This window comes from Cimex lectularius, unplaced genomic scaffold, assembly GCF_000648675.2.
Source record: "Cimex lectularius strain Harlan isolate CLEC.00 unplaced genomic scaffold, Clec_2.1 scaffold85, whole genome shotgun sequence".
NCBI lineage: Eukaryota > Metazoa > Arthropoda > Insecta > Hemiptera > Cimicidae > Cimex > Cimex lectularius.
In genome coordinates this window covers 356,687-369,240 of record NW_019392718.1, presented here as the reverse complement: position 1 = coordinate 369,240, position 12,554 = coordinate 356,687, and the positions used below count along the sequence as shown (strand labels likewise).

Here is a 12,554-nt window from a genome sequence, read left to right as displayed (position 1 = left end):
TTTTATAAACATTGTTTAATTATGATGGTTAGGAGTAACTTTATTTAAAACAATTAAGTTTAACAAACAATTTATTAGATGGTTGTGCTCATAAAATTTAACTAACAATTTATTACAAGGTTTTGCTCAAAATAGTGCATTAAGAACAAAAGATGCGTTGCGATTGTGATAGTGATTATCGTGATAAACGCTGTGGACTGTACGCGACGTGTACTTGCGTCGGATAGATGTGCACACCCCACCAAAACGTAGCAAGGCGTCGGGTAGCATCGCATGGCGTAGCATCGGGTAAGTGTGTTCCTGGCTTTATACAAAAATGTCTTTTCTATACCGAATTCCTTCCCCATCCCTTCAACATCCAACGTATATAAACATAAAACAGCAAAATCTCACTAGCACTCTCAACACGACACGCAAGAATGGCACAATTACACAGAAGACAAACACTTTGAGTGAGTAGAAATATTTTGATTGAATATAACAAATATATTTTGCATTGTATAAATTCACTTTTCCACATCCTAAATGTATTTGTTAAATGTAAACAATGTTTGTAAATCCCAGGCCCTGAAGATGATCTCAATAAAGATCGAAACGTTTGCACGATAAAGAAAATGTTTTTCTGAAACCTGCATCTCACGATTTCTGAATAATTATATGATTAATATACCAGTCCCATTTGAGATGAGTAACCAACTTAAGTCCCAAGTTTCGTACCATATTTAGCACCTGAAATGTATAGGGTCCTAGCTGTAGTGTTCCATTCAATGGTATGTATCTGTTCTTAGTGAAAATGCAAATATTTGACTTCTCCTCTGAAACAGTGAGACCTAGATTGCTGAAAAACTAATGCATCTATAGCTTGCTTAAGTTTTTCTTGACAGGTGATTGATGGGTAATAAAGACCACTATATCATCTGCATATTGAAGAATGCGGACATTATCTGGCAATATTTGTTCAATATCCTTAATGTAAATGGAATAAAGAAGCGAAGATAGGATGCCCCCTTGAGGCAGACCCTTTTGTGTCAATCTAGGCCCTATTAATATATAATTAACTTTAATTCGAATCGAACGATTTGTTATTAGTGAAATGATACTATGTATGAAATGATTACTGTGTAGGGTAAGTTCAAATTATTCAATTTGTTTTTTAAAATCTTAATGTTGACAGTATCGAATGCTCCCGAGATATCCAGAAATATTGCGACTTTCTCAGTTTATATAAATTAGAAAAATATATCCCGCCGGAGAGAAATCTATAGATATTTTAAGCCATTCAGCATGTGATAAAGGGAACTTTAAATATTCATTTTCCCTCTCTCTAAAGTATGATTGATCTATTTATATTATTCACTATTTAGCACCTCTTGATTGATGTTCAATTATTTATCAAATCATATCACAATTTATTGCTAGACCAAGAGCACGGTATACAGTAGTCAAAATGAATCCAAGGGAAGAAAATCAGCATGACATGCAAACACAAACTTAACAATGCCGACTTAACACACACACACGCGCGCGCGCGACAGTTAGGTTTTTATTTGCTTGTCATTTTTGTTTTTGTCTGGATTCATTTTGACTGCTGTATACCGTGTTCTTGGGCAATAAACAGTGATATGATTTGGAGGAGAAGAAGAAGAAGAAGGGAAAAAAAACATGACATGCAAACAAAACCTAAACAATAACGACTTAACACACACACGCGTACATACGTATATGTTCTTTTTCTGGATTCATTTTTACTGCTGTATACTGTGTTCTTGGTCAATAAACAGTGATATAATTTGGAGAAGAAGAAGAAGGAAAAAAACATTACATGCAAACAAAACCTAAACAACACACACACGCGTACATACGTATATGTTCTTTTTCTGGATTCATTTTTACTGCTGTATACTGTGTTCTTGGTCAATAAACAGTGATATAATTTGGAAAAGAAGAAGAAGAAGGGAAAAAAACATGACAAGCAAACAAAACCTTAACAATTACGAGTTAACACATATAGTAAGTATATATATATATATATATANGTTCTTGTATAAATAAGCATTTTTCACCGTGAATGTCTATAACTTCATAAACAAATACAGCTATATTTAAAAAAAAAAAACGGTTTTACCCGCAATTCAAAATAATATAAATTCAAAATAATTCAATAATAATTGACTCTGAAAAATCAAAATATTAATAGTTTATATAAAGCTTGTAAAAATGTTATTTATGGCTACTTGTGGTAATAGGAATCTAGAATTATTTCAACAGATTTAGCATCCTTATCAAAAATATACAAAAATCACCTTTATTTTGAATTTTATTAGGTTTTATGGTCCGCTTGGCCAAAGAAATTATTTTCAATTAATTAAGGTTTTGGTTGAGATAAAAAAGTGGTAGAGCAGCGGCGTATTTAGCCGAATGTCGTGAGTTCGAATCCCGCTTGTGACACGTACTTTTGTATCTCAACCAAAATCTTAATTAATTGAAAAGAATTTATTTTGAATATTTATCTTCTCTCAAAAACGATTAATTTTTGCAATTATCAATTATTTTAAATACCCGTAACTGTTGTTATTTAAAAAAAAAATGTTTTATATGTTTCTTAAATGGTATAAAACCGGGCGTTTATCAGCTAGCTTAGGGCTAAAGCGAGAAAAAACCTCTGGAATGTAGAATATGTACAAATCTCGAGAGGGCCGATAAGGACAATCCTTTTACACTTTTAGGATGACGAAAGTATGTCTTTTTTCTTTGAATACGTAACGGTTGAATGATTTGGAGGTTGGAAATGGATGTAGGAGGTGGTTTATAGACTGATAAAAAATATATATGAGAAGGAAAATAGGAAAATGATTTGTTAGTTACCAGAATCCGGCATGACTCGCGTTCGGTTCGAACCTTTCACGATGTACTGTGAGCCGGCGGGTCGCGGATCCCTTGCCGAGAAAGTGAGAGAGTGAGAGAGTCGACTTACCTGAAAAACACAAACACATTTCAAAAAGACCCTGGTTCCACCACGTGTACATTTTTATAATGGAAACATATTTGGGACTATTTATAACGGGAAATGTTCCGGAGTTGGAATTAGAGTTTTGTTGGTGTGTCTGTCCGTCTATTCCTGTCCCGAGTCGAAAATACCCACGGGGTTTGTGAAGGAATATCGCGGGAAACGGACCGGAGGCATGATGGATCTGGTGGAAAAGTGGATTAATCGATCGGTACAATCTTCAATTTTTGCTTTAATAATTACGTAATGAACAATCAAAATTTTCGGACAATAGAAAAATCTCTAAATAAACGACAAGGACACTGTCATGTGGTTCTTCTGCAGTATGTAACAGTTGAAAATGTCTGTTAGTGGACAGGCCAGATTAGTTTTTTCATTTCTCTTAGGCAGCATAAACGATATATGAGTGTTAAAACGACTTCTAATTGGACATTTATAATTATTGGTCCATTGGATTGGGTTTCCGTGGAATTTGTTAATTTCTTCTCCCTCTCATCCAATTTTATTTTCATTGCAATCTCGTTTTCTATATATATTTTTTAATACAGTTTGCATGGCTCCTACGAAAGTCGTCTTTAAAATGAAGACAACAAGTGTTTGATTCTTACGAAAATTTTGGTAGATCTGGTGTAAGAACATTAAATTGATAAATTAACGCAAAATGCTAGGAGGCAAATTTTTAAAAGATCATAAAATCACTGAAATATGCATCTAAGAGGGCTTCGGTGGCCGGAACGGTTTACGCGTTGACACGGCGCTCATCACTGTAAGGTAAAGGTCCAGGGTTCGAATCCAGCACCCGACATAATTACAAATGGGTTTTTTCAAAATCACCGGCATCCTGAGGGTTCATATGACCTCTGATGTTACGAATCCTCATAAAAAACATAAAAAAATCCACATATATAGTACCTGTACCTTTACATATACAGACTGCTTTGTGTCATCAGATGATAAAGATATAAGGCCTAGTACGCACTGGGATTCTTTGAGTCGACTCTTTGAATCTCCGGAGAGTCTCGGCTGCGTCTAGCCTGAGTCCGGGCTGCCCCGACTCATTGTAGCGATGAATCTGGTGTGTTGCGGGCTAGCATTTTCGGATCTTTTGAATCCCATCCGATGTGGGATTCTTTGCCTCAATGTTGTGCAACATTTGCCAGTGCGGACGTGAATCGGAACAAGCGCCCTGCTTCATTTGTTTAGTTAACGTTCTAGTGAGTGTTTTCTAGAAGATTTTGCTACTGTCTTGTATTCAAGGTATGTTGTGGAGTAACGAGTTGACTTTACAGTTTATTGAAGACATACATTCCCATCGGTGTTTGTGGGATGTATCATTCACGGAATACAGAAATCGGTAATTGAAAAGCCAAACATTGAACGGTTTAACCCAAAAATTCAGTGTTTCCGTCGCCGAAATTGAAAAAAAAAATTCACACTTTAAAATGACAGTTTTTTAATGCACTTCCGATTGGATGCACTAAGTACAATGCAAAAAAAGAGCAAGGGAAATTCCTGAGAGCTAATTCCCCCGTCATTTTCGCAGGCACTGATGAATGTGAACTGAATCTTAGTCTGGACACGGTTCTTTGTCGCGGAGCAGAGTCGGGGCTGCATCGCAACAATGAATCTACGCACCCCCGACTCTACCCCGCAACATGAATCAATTCAAAGAATCTCAAGTGCATACTAGGCTTAAGAGACTAACCCTCCTGAAAGAGGAGATAATACTGTCACCATGCAGTCACCCCTAGCAAGAAGTTTTCCTTTATAAAAAAAAAGTCGTTAAAATCAAAGAAACCCTGTCCATAGCTCCCCTTGTAAATTTAAGTTCTTGTATAAATAAGCATTTTTCACCGTGAATGTCTATAACTTCATAAACAAATACAGCTACCTGTATATTTCTCGCATATGATATGTATAAATAATTTTATGCAGGTATCCCGTGAACAGACATCTATACTTTAGGCGTATGTAAAATAAGATGAAAATTTCCTTATTGTCCAAAATCTGATTACCAATTTTATTCGAATTATTTTACTTTTCAGGTTACTTCAACCTTTTACAACGTTTTTCCATTAAGCCCCGTACGTAATAAAACATTAATCTTAGTCTGAATTAATTTATTGTGCAACAATGGACAGAGCATTTAGAGAACAGACCCTCTGAGATTCATTGTTTTGTAACCTTAAGCAAACGAAATACAAAACAACTAAGAATATAATTTTTTACCAATTTTCACTGTTATTGTCTAAAGCTTAAATATTGAGTTTCTAAATTGTGAGAATAACGAAAAATATGGCGTTTACAGAAAAGTAGTACCATAACAATAAACCGTAAAAACACGTACTTAATTTCTCAAAGGTAAGTTATGGCCAATGTAAAATACTTCAAGACTTCAGGAGTATATGCTACATGTCAAATAGGACGAAGAATTCCTTGCTGTCCAAAATCTGATGCTCAATTTTATCCGAAATATTTTACTTTTCAGGTTACTTCAACCTTTTGCAACGTTATTCCATTAAGCCCCATATAGAATATAATATTAATCTTACTCCATTTTACGTTTTAGTGGTCAATTGACCGAGTTACTTCTTTCAATTAATTATTTTTTCTATGTAAGGTCTTGGTTAACATAAAAAAGTCAGTGTCTCGAGCGGGATTCGAACCCACGACCTTCGGATATAAGGTTAGGCTCTGTGAATACCGAAAAATATGGCGTTTAAAGAAAAGTTGCCCATCAATAAATTGTAAATACACGTTACTCCACTTCAAGACGTTATTCTACATGTCAAATATGACTAAAATGTCTCTGTTTTTCATAGTCCGATTGTCAATTTTCTTCCAAATATTTTTTTACCTTTCATAACTTTTTCTCTCAAGCCACCGTATCTGATAAAATATTAATCCAACTGAAAATCTGATTACGTCATTGTTAAGAGCAGTACAAATCGTATAAGATACATTCTTTATTGTAACCTTAAGAAAATGAAATTCACAATCGAAACATAAACAGTATGATTTTTCTAAAGTTCTTATCTTACAAGTTTAAATAAGATTTCCTTGGCCCCATACATATATATGGGGCTTACAGAAAGGTTTCGCTACTAATGAGCTTTACACACATATGCTTAATTTCTCAAAAGTCAGTTATCATCAGTGTAAAATGGACGCTTATTTGCAAAAAAAAAACTAATTTGTCGGTTACCAACCGTTAAGAAAAAAATTAGACATTAGGATTTTGAAATTTCTATTAAAGATAATGAAAGTAAAATCAAAAATTAAACAAACAACTGCATCGTGCAAAACTGAACATAAGAAAAACCAAAAAGCTTTTAAAAAATAAAATGTTCAAAATTTCCCCTTGAAAAATGCAAGACGGAATAGTTTCCAGATATATTTTGCTGTATTATGTTGTATTTTTGTTGCTTAAGGTAGCAATTAAAAATTAATCTCGCAGGGTTTAGAACGCTCTTTCTAATTGGTGTTATCAAATTGTAACAAAAATACAAGAACCTTTGTGCAATAAAGTTGTAAAATGTTGAAGTAACACGACAAATGAAACACACATCTGGAATACAATTGGAAATCAGACAATAGAAACTTTTAAGTCCAATTTGACATGTAGGATAACCTGAAGTATGAACGAGACACACTCGTATATACAATTTATCAATTTACCTTGATGTTTTTTATAGTTTATATAAACTCTCCTGCTTACATTTCATATGTATGTTTTTATTGTGTTAGTATTTGTTTCCAATGTGGATATTTACAAAATTCCATGAGGTTTTTCCTTTCTAAATATTTTTTAATATCATGTACAAATTTAACACATACACATTAATATAACAAAATCTATGTTTCATAGTTATAATAAGTGTTTGAAAATAGCACGATTGTTCCAATATTATGTTATGTTACGTTAATGTTATTTTATACGTGCGTGTATGGGTAAGTAAAAATCGCATGTTTATTCTTTCAAGGTTTTATCACTTATTCTTAAAACAGAATAGAAATCCTTCGGACATGCAAAGAGTACATGAATCACCCTAATAAAAGCAATAATATATTATAGTATATGTTGGTATTAATCGATTATCTAGAATAGAAATTTTTCTAATCACCGTTTATAAACTATGTTTATTTTGGTCCCAAGGGTTTATAAATTCATGTATAAGAGACAACAATATAACACTAATGATTTATTGAAATCCTTCATGAATTTTGCTTTGTAAAAGTATCATAACTTCATATTTCTTATGATGTATATATTTTACGTACGTACTTCGTTGCACGTTATTAATCACGTTTTAGACTGGGAAAATATGTAGGAAATATATATTATTGTTTTATTTTATACCGGGAAAACGAGTAGGAACAAAAGGCTAATAGAAAATTACATAAACGCCATTGTTCATTTAAAAAAAAATAGTATGAGATTGATATACAACGATTAAAATGACCTCCCCCCTCTTTTTACCCGGATGGAAATGCTGCATTCTAAGTAATTTCAATAATCTGGACAGGGTAATTTTTTTTTCCATGCAAGAGAATAGTCATCATCACAATTGTGATAGTTACAATCGTTTCAGATAAAATCATATTTATTTCAGTTGAATGCCCTCTCAGATGGGCATCACAAGGATCACCGATCTTCGGACAAATGACAAACACGCAGATAATATCCTGCATTTGTTTTTAATTTAACTTTTTCTGTTAATCCAATGCAAAAAATATTATTCAATTTTGTGTGGTGATCAGTGACCGTTAGTTGATGATTATTAGGAAATCATGAGATGCGGTCTGGTGTGATGTAGGTTTCAAAAAACATTTTCTTTATTGTGCCAACGTTTCTATATTTATTGAGATCATCTTCAGGGCCTGGGATTAATAAACATGTTGCAATTTTACAACATAAACATGTAGGATGTGAAAACAATACAATGCTAGCAATTTTTAGGATCAATCAAAGTATTAACATTAAAGTAGTATTAAAGTATTATTAATCCCAGGCCCTGAAGATGATCTCAATAAAGTCTAAACGTTGGCACGATAAAGAAAATGTTTTTCTGAAACCTTCATCACACCAGACCGCATCTCACGATTTCCGAATACTCATTATTCAATTTGTTTCTTGTAATATCGTCTATTATTTTCCCTTAATCTGATTTGTTAAAATAGGTTTCAAAAACTATAACACAATTCACACACTTTTTTCCAAAATCAAAGATCCCACACCAGTAACAAATAAATCTGACGTAATTTACAAAATCAATTGTTTAAACCGTCCGGCAATTTACATCGGTCTTAGATCCCAATATGTGGATAAGAGAGTAAAGCAACACAACATATCAATGATGATCAAAAAACCCAAACAAAATCCTACTATCCATTTTGAACACGCACAATTTCGACTTCAACAATCCAAAAATATTACACATAAAACAAAACAAACATAAAGGTAGTGTTTTGGAAATGGTTTACATCAGCAGGGATAAACACAGCATCAATGACAGAACAGACACATGAAAACTTAGTCGCAGCTAATATCATTAACCAAATTCAATATCATCATCACATCACACAAAACATATAATACAACATATAAAACAAACAACAAATACACATCAAACATTTCTACATATTCTAATTCTTCGACAATTTAGCTTTCTTTTCCCGAATTATAACAGTCTATATAATGAAAGGATAATCAGGCCGAACAATTACCCAATTTTCATCATTGTGGCTCCTTTCACCTCAAAGAAGCCGACTTGTCATATAAAAATGTCTTTCTATACCGACTTCCTTCCCCAGCCCTTCAAAATCCAATGTATAAGTATAAAGCATCCATATCCAACTGGCACTCTCAACACGACACACAAGAATGACACACCTACACAGAAAACAAACACNGTTATTATATTTTGTCTCATGTAAATTATTCTAAGGGGACACCAGTCCCAGAATAAAGTTATTTTTCTTCTTCTTCTTCTTTGAGTGAATACTTTGAACACGACACACAAGAATGACACACCTACACAGAAAACAAACACTTTGAGTGAGTACAAATATAACGATGAAAATAGATTATCGACCTGCTGGATACAAGAAGTTCTTTTCAGAGGATCTTCGGAAGAGGTCAAAACAATTTTGACCTCTTCCGAAGATCCTCTGAAAAGAACGTCTTGAGTACAAATACTTTGATTGAATTTCAAATTCTAGCATTGTATAAATTCACTTTTTCACATCCTACACGAATTTGTAAAACTTCAACAAGGTGTCTACTAAATCCCAGGCCCTGAAGATGATCCCAATAAAGATTGAAACGTTGGCACGAATAAAGAAACCGTTTTTCTAAAAACTACGTCACACCAGACCGCGTCTCACGATCTCCAAATAATCATTAATTTGATTGTTTAAATTAATTATTTAAAAAACTGCGAGATACCACTATAGGATCCTGTAACAAATGATCTCCACAAATCCTTGAGACGTTTTTTTTTATTGCTGAATATTTTTAGCATTGTAGCAAGAGCGAGCTCTTGAAGAACGATGTGCGATAAGAATGAGCAAGTATACAATTTGCTCGGATTTTTTGATTTAATTGAGTGTATTTAAGGACTGAAATTCGTATCCAGCTATTCAGATAAGAATGGTCAGCCTTCCGGCCGATTGGGGGAAAAGAGTGAAGAGTTAAATTTTAATCGAACTCGAAATAGTACGAGGCTATTTAACTATGTTTACTGGTGTGGGGGTTGTATTTGGGGACGGCAATCGTCTGAGAGGATGCACGTGGAGATGCGTGGGCCGAGTACACAAGGCAAGTGATATAATTAAAAAACCCGGTCCGACACTGTTTGCGTCCGTCGGATCGACGAAGTAATCGAAGGGGGTGCAAAGAGGTAAGAAAAAATTGATTCAGGGTAAACGTGGAAAATTAACAAGGCTATCAACAACCGAATATATCGCAGGATCGTTTTCTTTTTCCTTTTTTCTTTTCTTAGAAAGGTCATATTGTAAAATGAACTCCCAGAGCCGGAATCATGCCAGGGTAAACTTATGCTAAAACGAATTTGCATCAAATTGGAAAATTCGCCTCGTTCGTGCCGTGAGCGAGTCAGTTCGCGGAATTTCTCGTTTAGGCAATAATTACGGGCGTTATCTACGAGAAGAGAAACGGCCTGGCGCATCCTGAACGAATTCGAACGAAACGATCGCCCGCGGGCGAGGAAATTCAACACAAGCATATTAAAAATATATATACATATATATTTTTTTTTAAATAATAATTTTTGTGCAAAGCTGTTCACCAAGGGGGCTTTAAAGCATCAAAGCAAATGCACGACACAGAAGCGTTGCGTGTAAGTATCCCCACGGGAATACGGCGCTATCGTTTAACCCCCTTTTAAATTTTTGTTTGTTTATTAATAGTATTAATATCATGAGCATGTACTTTTATAAATAAATTAGACCATAAATAAAGGCATCTTTAAAAAAAATAAACCGACATTCCAGATCATCTTCATCAAATATATCAAGGTTTTATTCTCTTCTTCAAACTAAAATCTTGAAAACAAAAATCAAAAGAGCATAACTTAGCATAAACCAATAAATAACGAAAATTTAAATAAATTTTCAATCAAAGAAGCCTTTCGAAGTAAACTATTTAAAAAAAGGTATTATTACGGGCGTATAAATTTTTTCCTAGGTAGACTGAAAATCATTGCCCTCTATCTTTTTTGTTCGACTCTTCTTCATTGGGGGGTATTATTCTTATCAAGGCAAAGATAACAAATAAAGATATTCCAAGGGGAAACTGTTGAAACGCCACGCTGAACAAACTGTCTGGCGATAAACGGCCGTCCAATTTTTTTTAACCTCCTTAACCCGTGGGAATGCCGAAATGTTTTCCCCATCGTCAAACCGTTTAGGGATTTTAATTATAAAGTGTTAGTAGTCAACGGTCAAAAAAGATTAGCTGTTTAAATTGGAAATTGATTGTAATTAATTATTGAACACATAATCGCTAACGCATAATTAAGCCTAAAGTGATTTTTTCCTGCGATTTCGCCCTGTCTAAAAAATAATGTTTACCGGACATTGTCGATATAAAATAGATAAAAAATCTAAATGATTAATTAAAGTGCAAATATGCTTTGAAGAAAAAGTAATATTCATCAAAACAGGTGTTAAGTTTAATTAAACTTGTAAACCATTAGACTGTAAAAATTTTAATTATTTATTCAGTGTATATTTTTGTAAAAAGTGTGATGTAAATTCGTAATTATCGAGTCCTAAAACTAATGGGGAAAAATGTATTATCTGAGAGACAATAACATATATTCCAAAGTAGTTAGACTTGAAAAAAAAAACAAAAAACAGTTATTATGCTTTATAATTTAATTGCAAATGAGTTAATGACGTTACCTCATGAAAACCTCTGTAAACAATTAAAAGCGTTTCTTGAAGAAAAACAAATGTATAGCGTAGAAGACCTTAAACCTGTTGTTTTTTCATCATGTGTCTCTTTAAATTTGTCTTTTTGTATTTTATTTATTGCATATGACGTTTGTATAACATAAATTGTTCATGCTTCTAAGTATTTCAGTAAGACAAAGAAAGGAAGAGGAAAAAGAGAGAGAGAGAGAGAGAGAGAGAGAGAGAGCGATAGGAAGAGAGAGAGTGAGAGGGAGATAGAGGAAGGAAGGGAGGGAGGGAGCGAGAGAGAATGAGGAGGGGGCAGAAAGAGGCCATCAAGTAGAAAAAAATCAGAAGTGAATTTAAATCTAAAATAGAAAGGAGGAAATAGTGCATCAGCCCATCAAAGTGTTCGTTAAATATACATGTATAAGGAAACATATACACAATGGAGTCATATATGTGTATACATACAGGGTGTCCAAGCTAATGCGCCCACCCCAATTTTTTTTCTTTGCGGTTCTAGATAGGAAAACAGTATAAATTGAGATGCCCATTTATTTTTCATGTAGTTTGTTCATGTAAGGTTGATTTATTTTTTCGACCTCGTTTCGACATAAGTCGAATTCAAATTCTTAATTTTAAATGAGAACCCCATTTTTCATATTTTTCATTGAAACTAGATTTTTTGGCGAGAAAAATGAGCACTGAGTTATTAAAATCGGTACACTTTGGATATATGATTTTTTGAAAATAGCCGGAATGCTGTTCTAGTGCGTGTGCGTTAGGTCGAAACAATTTTGCCTTCTACTGCAAATATTTTGAAGAGATGGAAAATATACCAAAGTAGTAATATATATATATAAAGAATAAGTAGGAGGGAGATTGAGAGAGTCAGACAGACAGATAAACAGAAAGAGCTAGAGAGAATAAAAATTGAACTAATTTGTAATGTTAATAATAATAATAACACTAACAAAAGAAATAGTAACAAGCTATGAACAACTTCCAGAACTTAGTGAAATAAGGAAACTCGAAAATGGCTAAGGCTGTTATTAATTTTGAAATAATATTTAATATATCCATCCATCTATCGTAAAAATGTTAATTTCAATTCATTTATTCTTAG

At 33.5% G+C, this 12,554-nt stretch overlaps 1 protein-coding gene across 16 annotated transcripts in view; it reads right to left on the bottom strand.

Annotated features, from left to right (window-relative positions):
* LOC106667903 (histone deacetylase 4) overlaps positions 1-12,554 on the bottom strand; it is a 237,662-nt gene that overhangs the window by 65,708 nt on the left and 159,400 nt on the right. For 3 of the 16 annotated variants that reach the window (XM_014396201.2, XM_014396192.2, XM_024226583.1), the window contains exon 2: positions 2,866-2,974. The exons of the other annotated variants lie outside the window; for them this stretch is intronic. In XM_014396201.2, coding sequence (XP_014251687.1) covers positions 2,866-2,878 — 13 coding nt within the window. In that variant the 5' untranslated portion in view covers positions 2,879-2,974. The remainder of the gene's footprint in view (positions 1-2,865; positions 2,975-12,554) is intronic. 16 annotated transcript variants of the gene reach the window in all.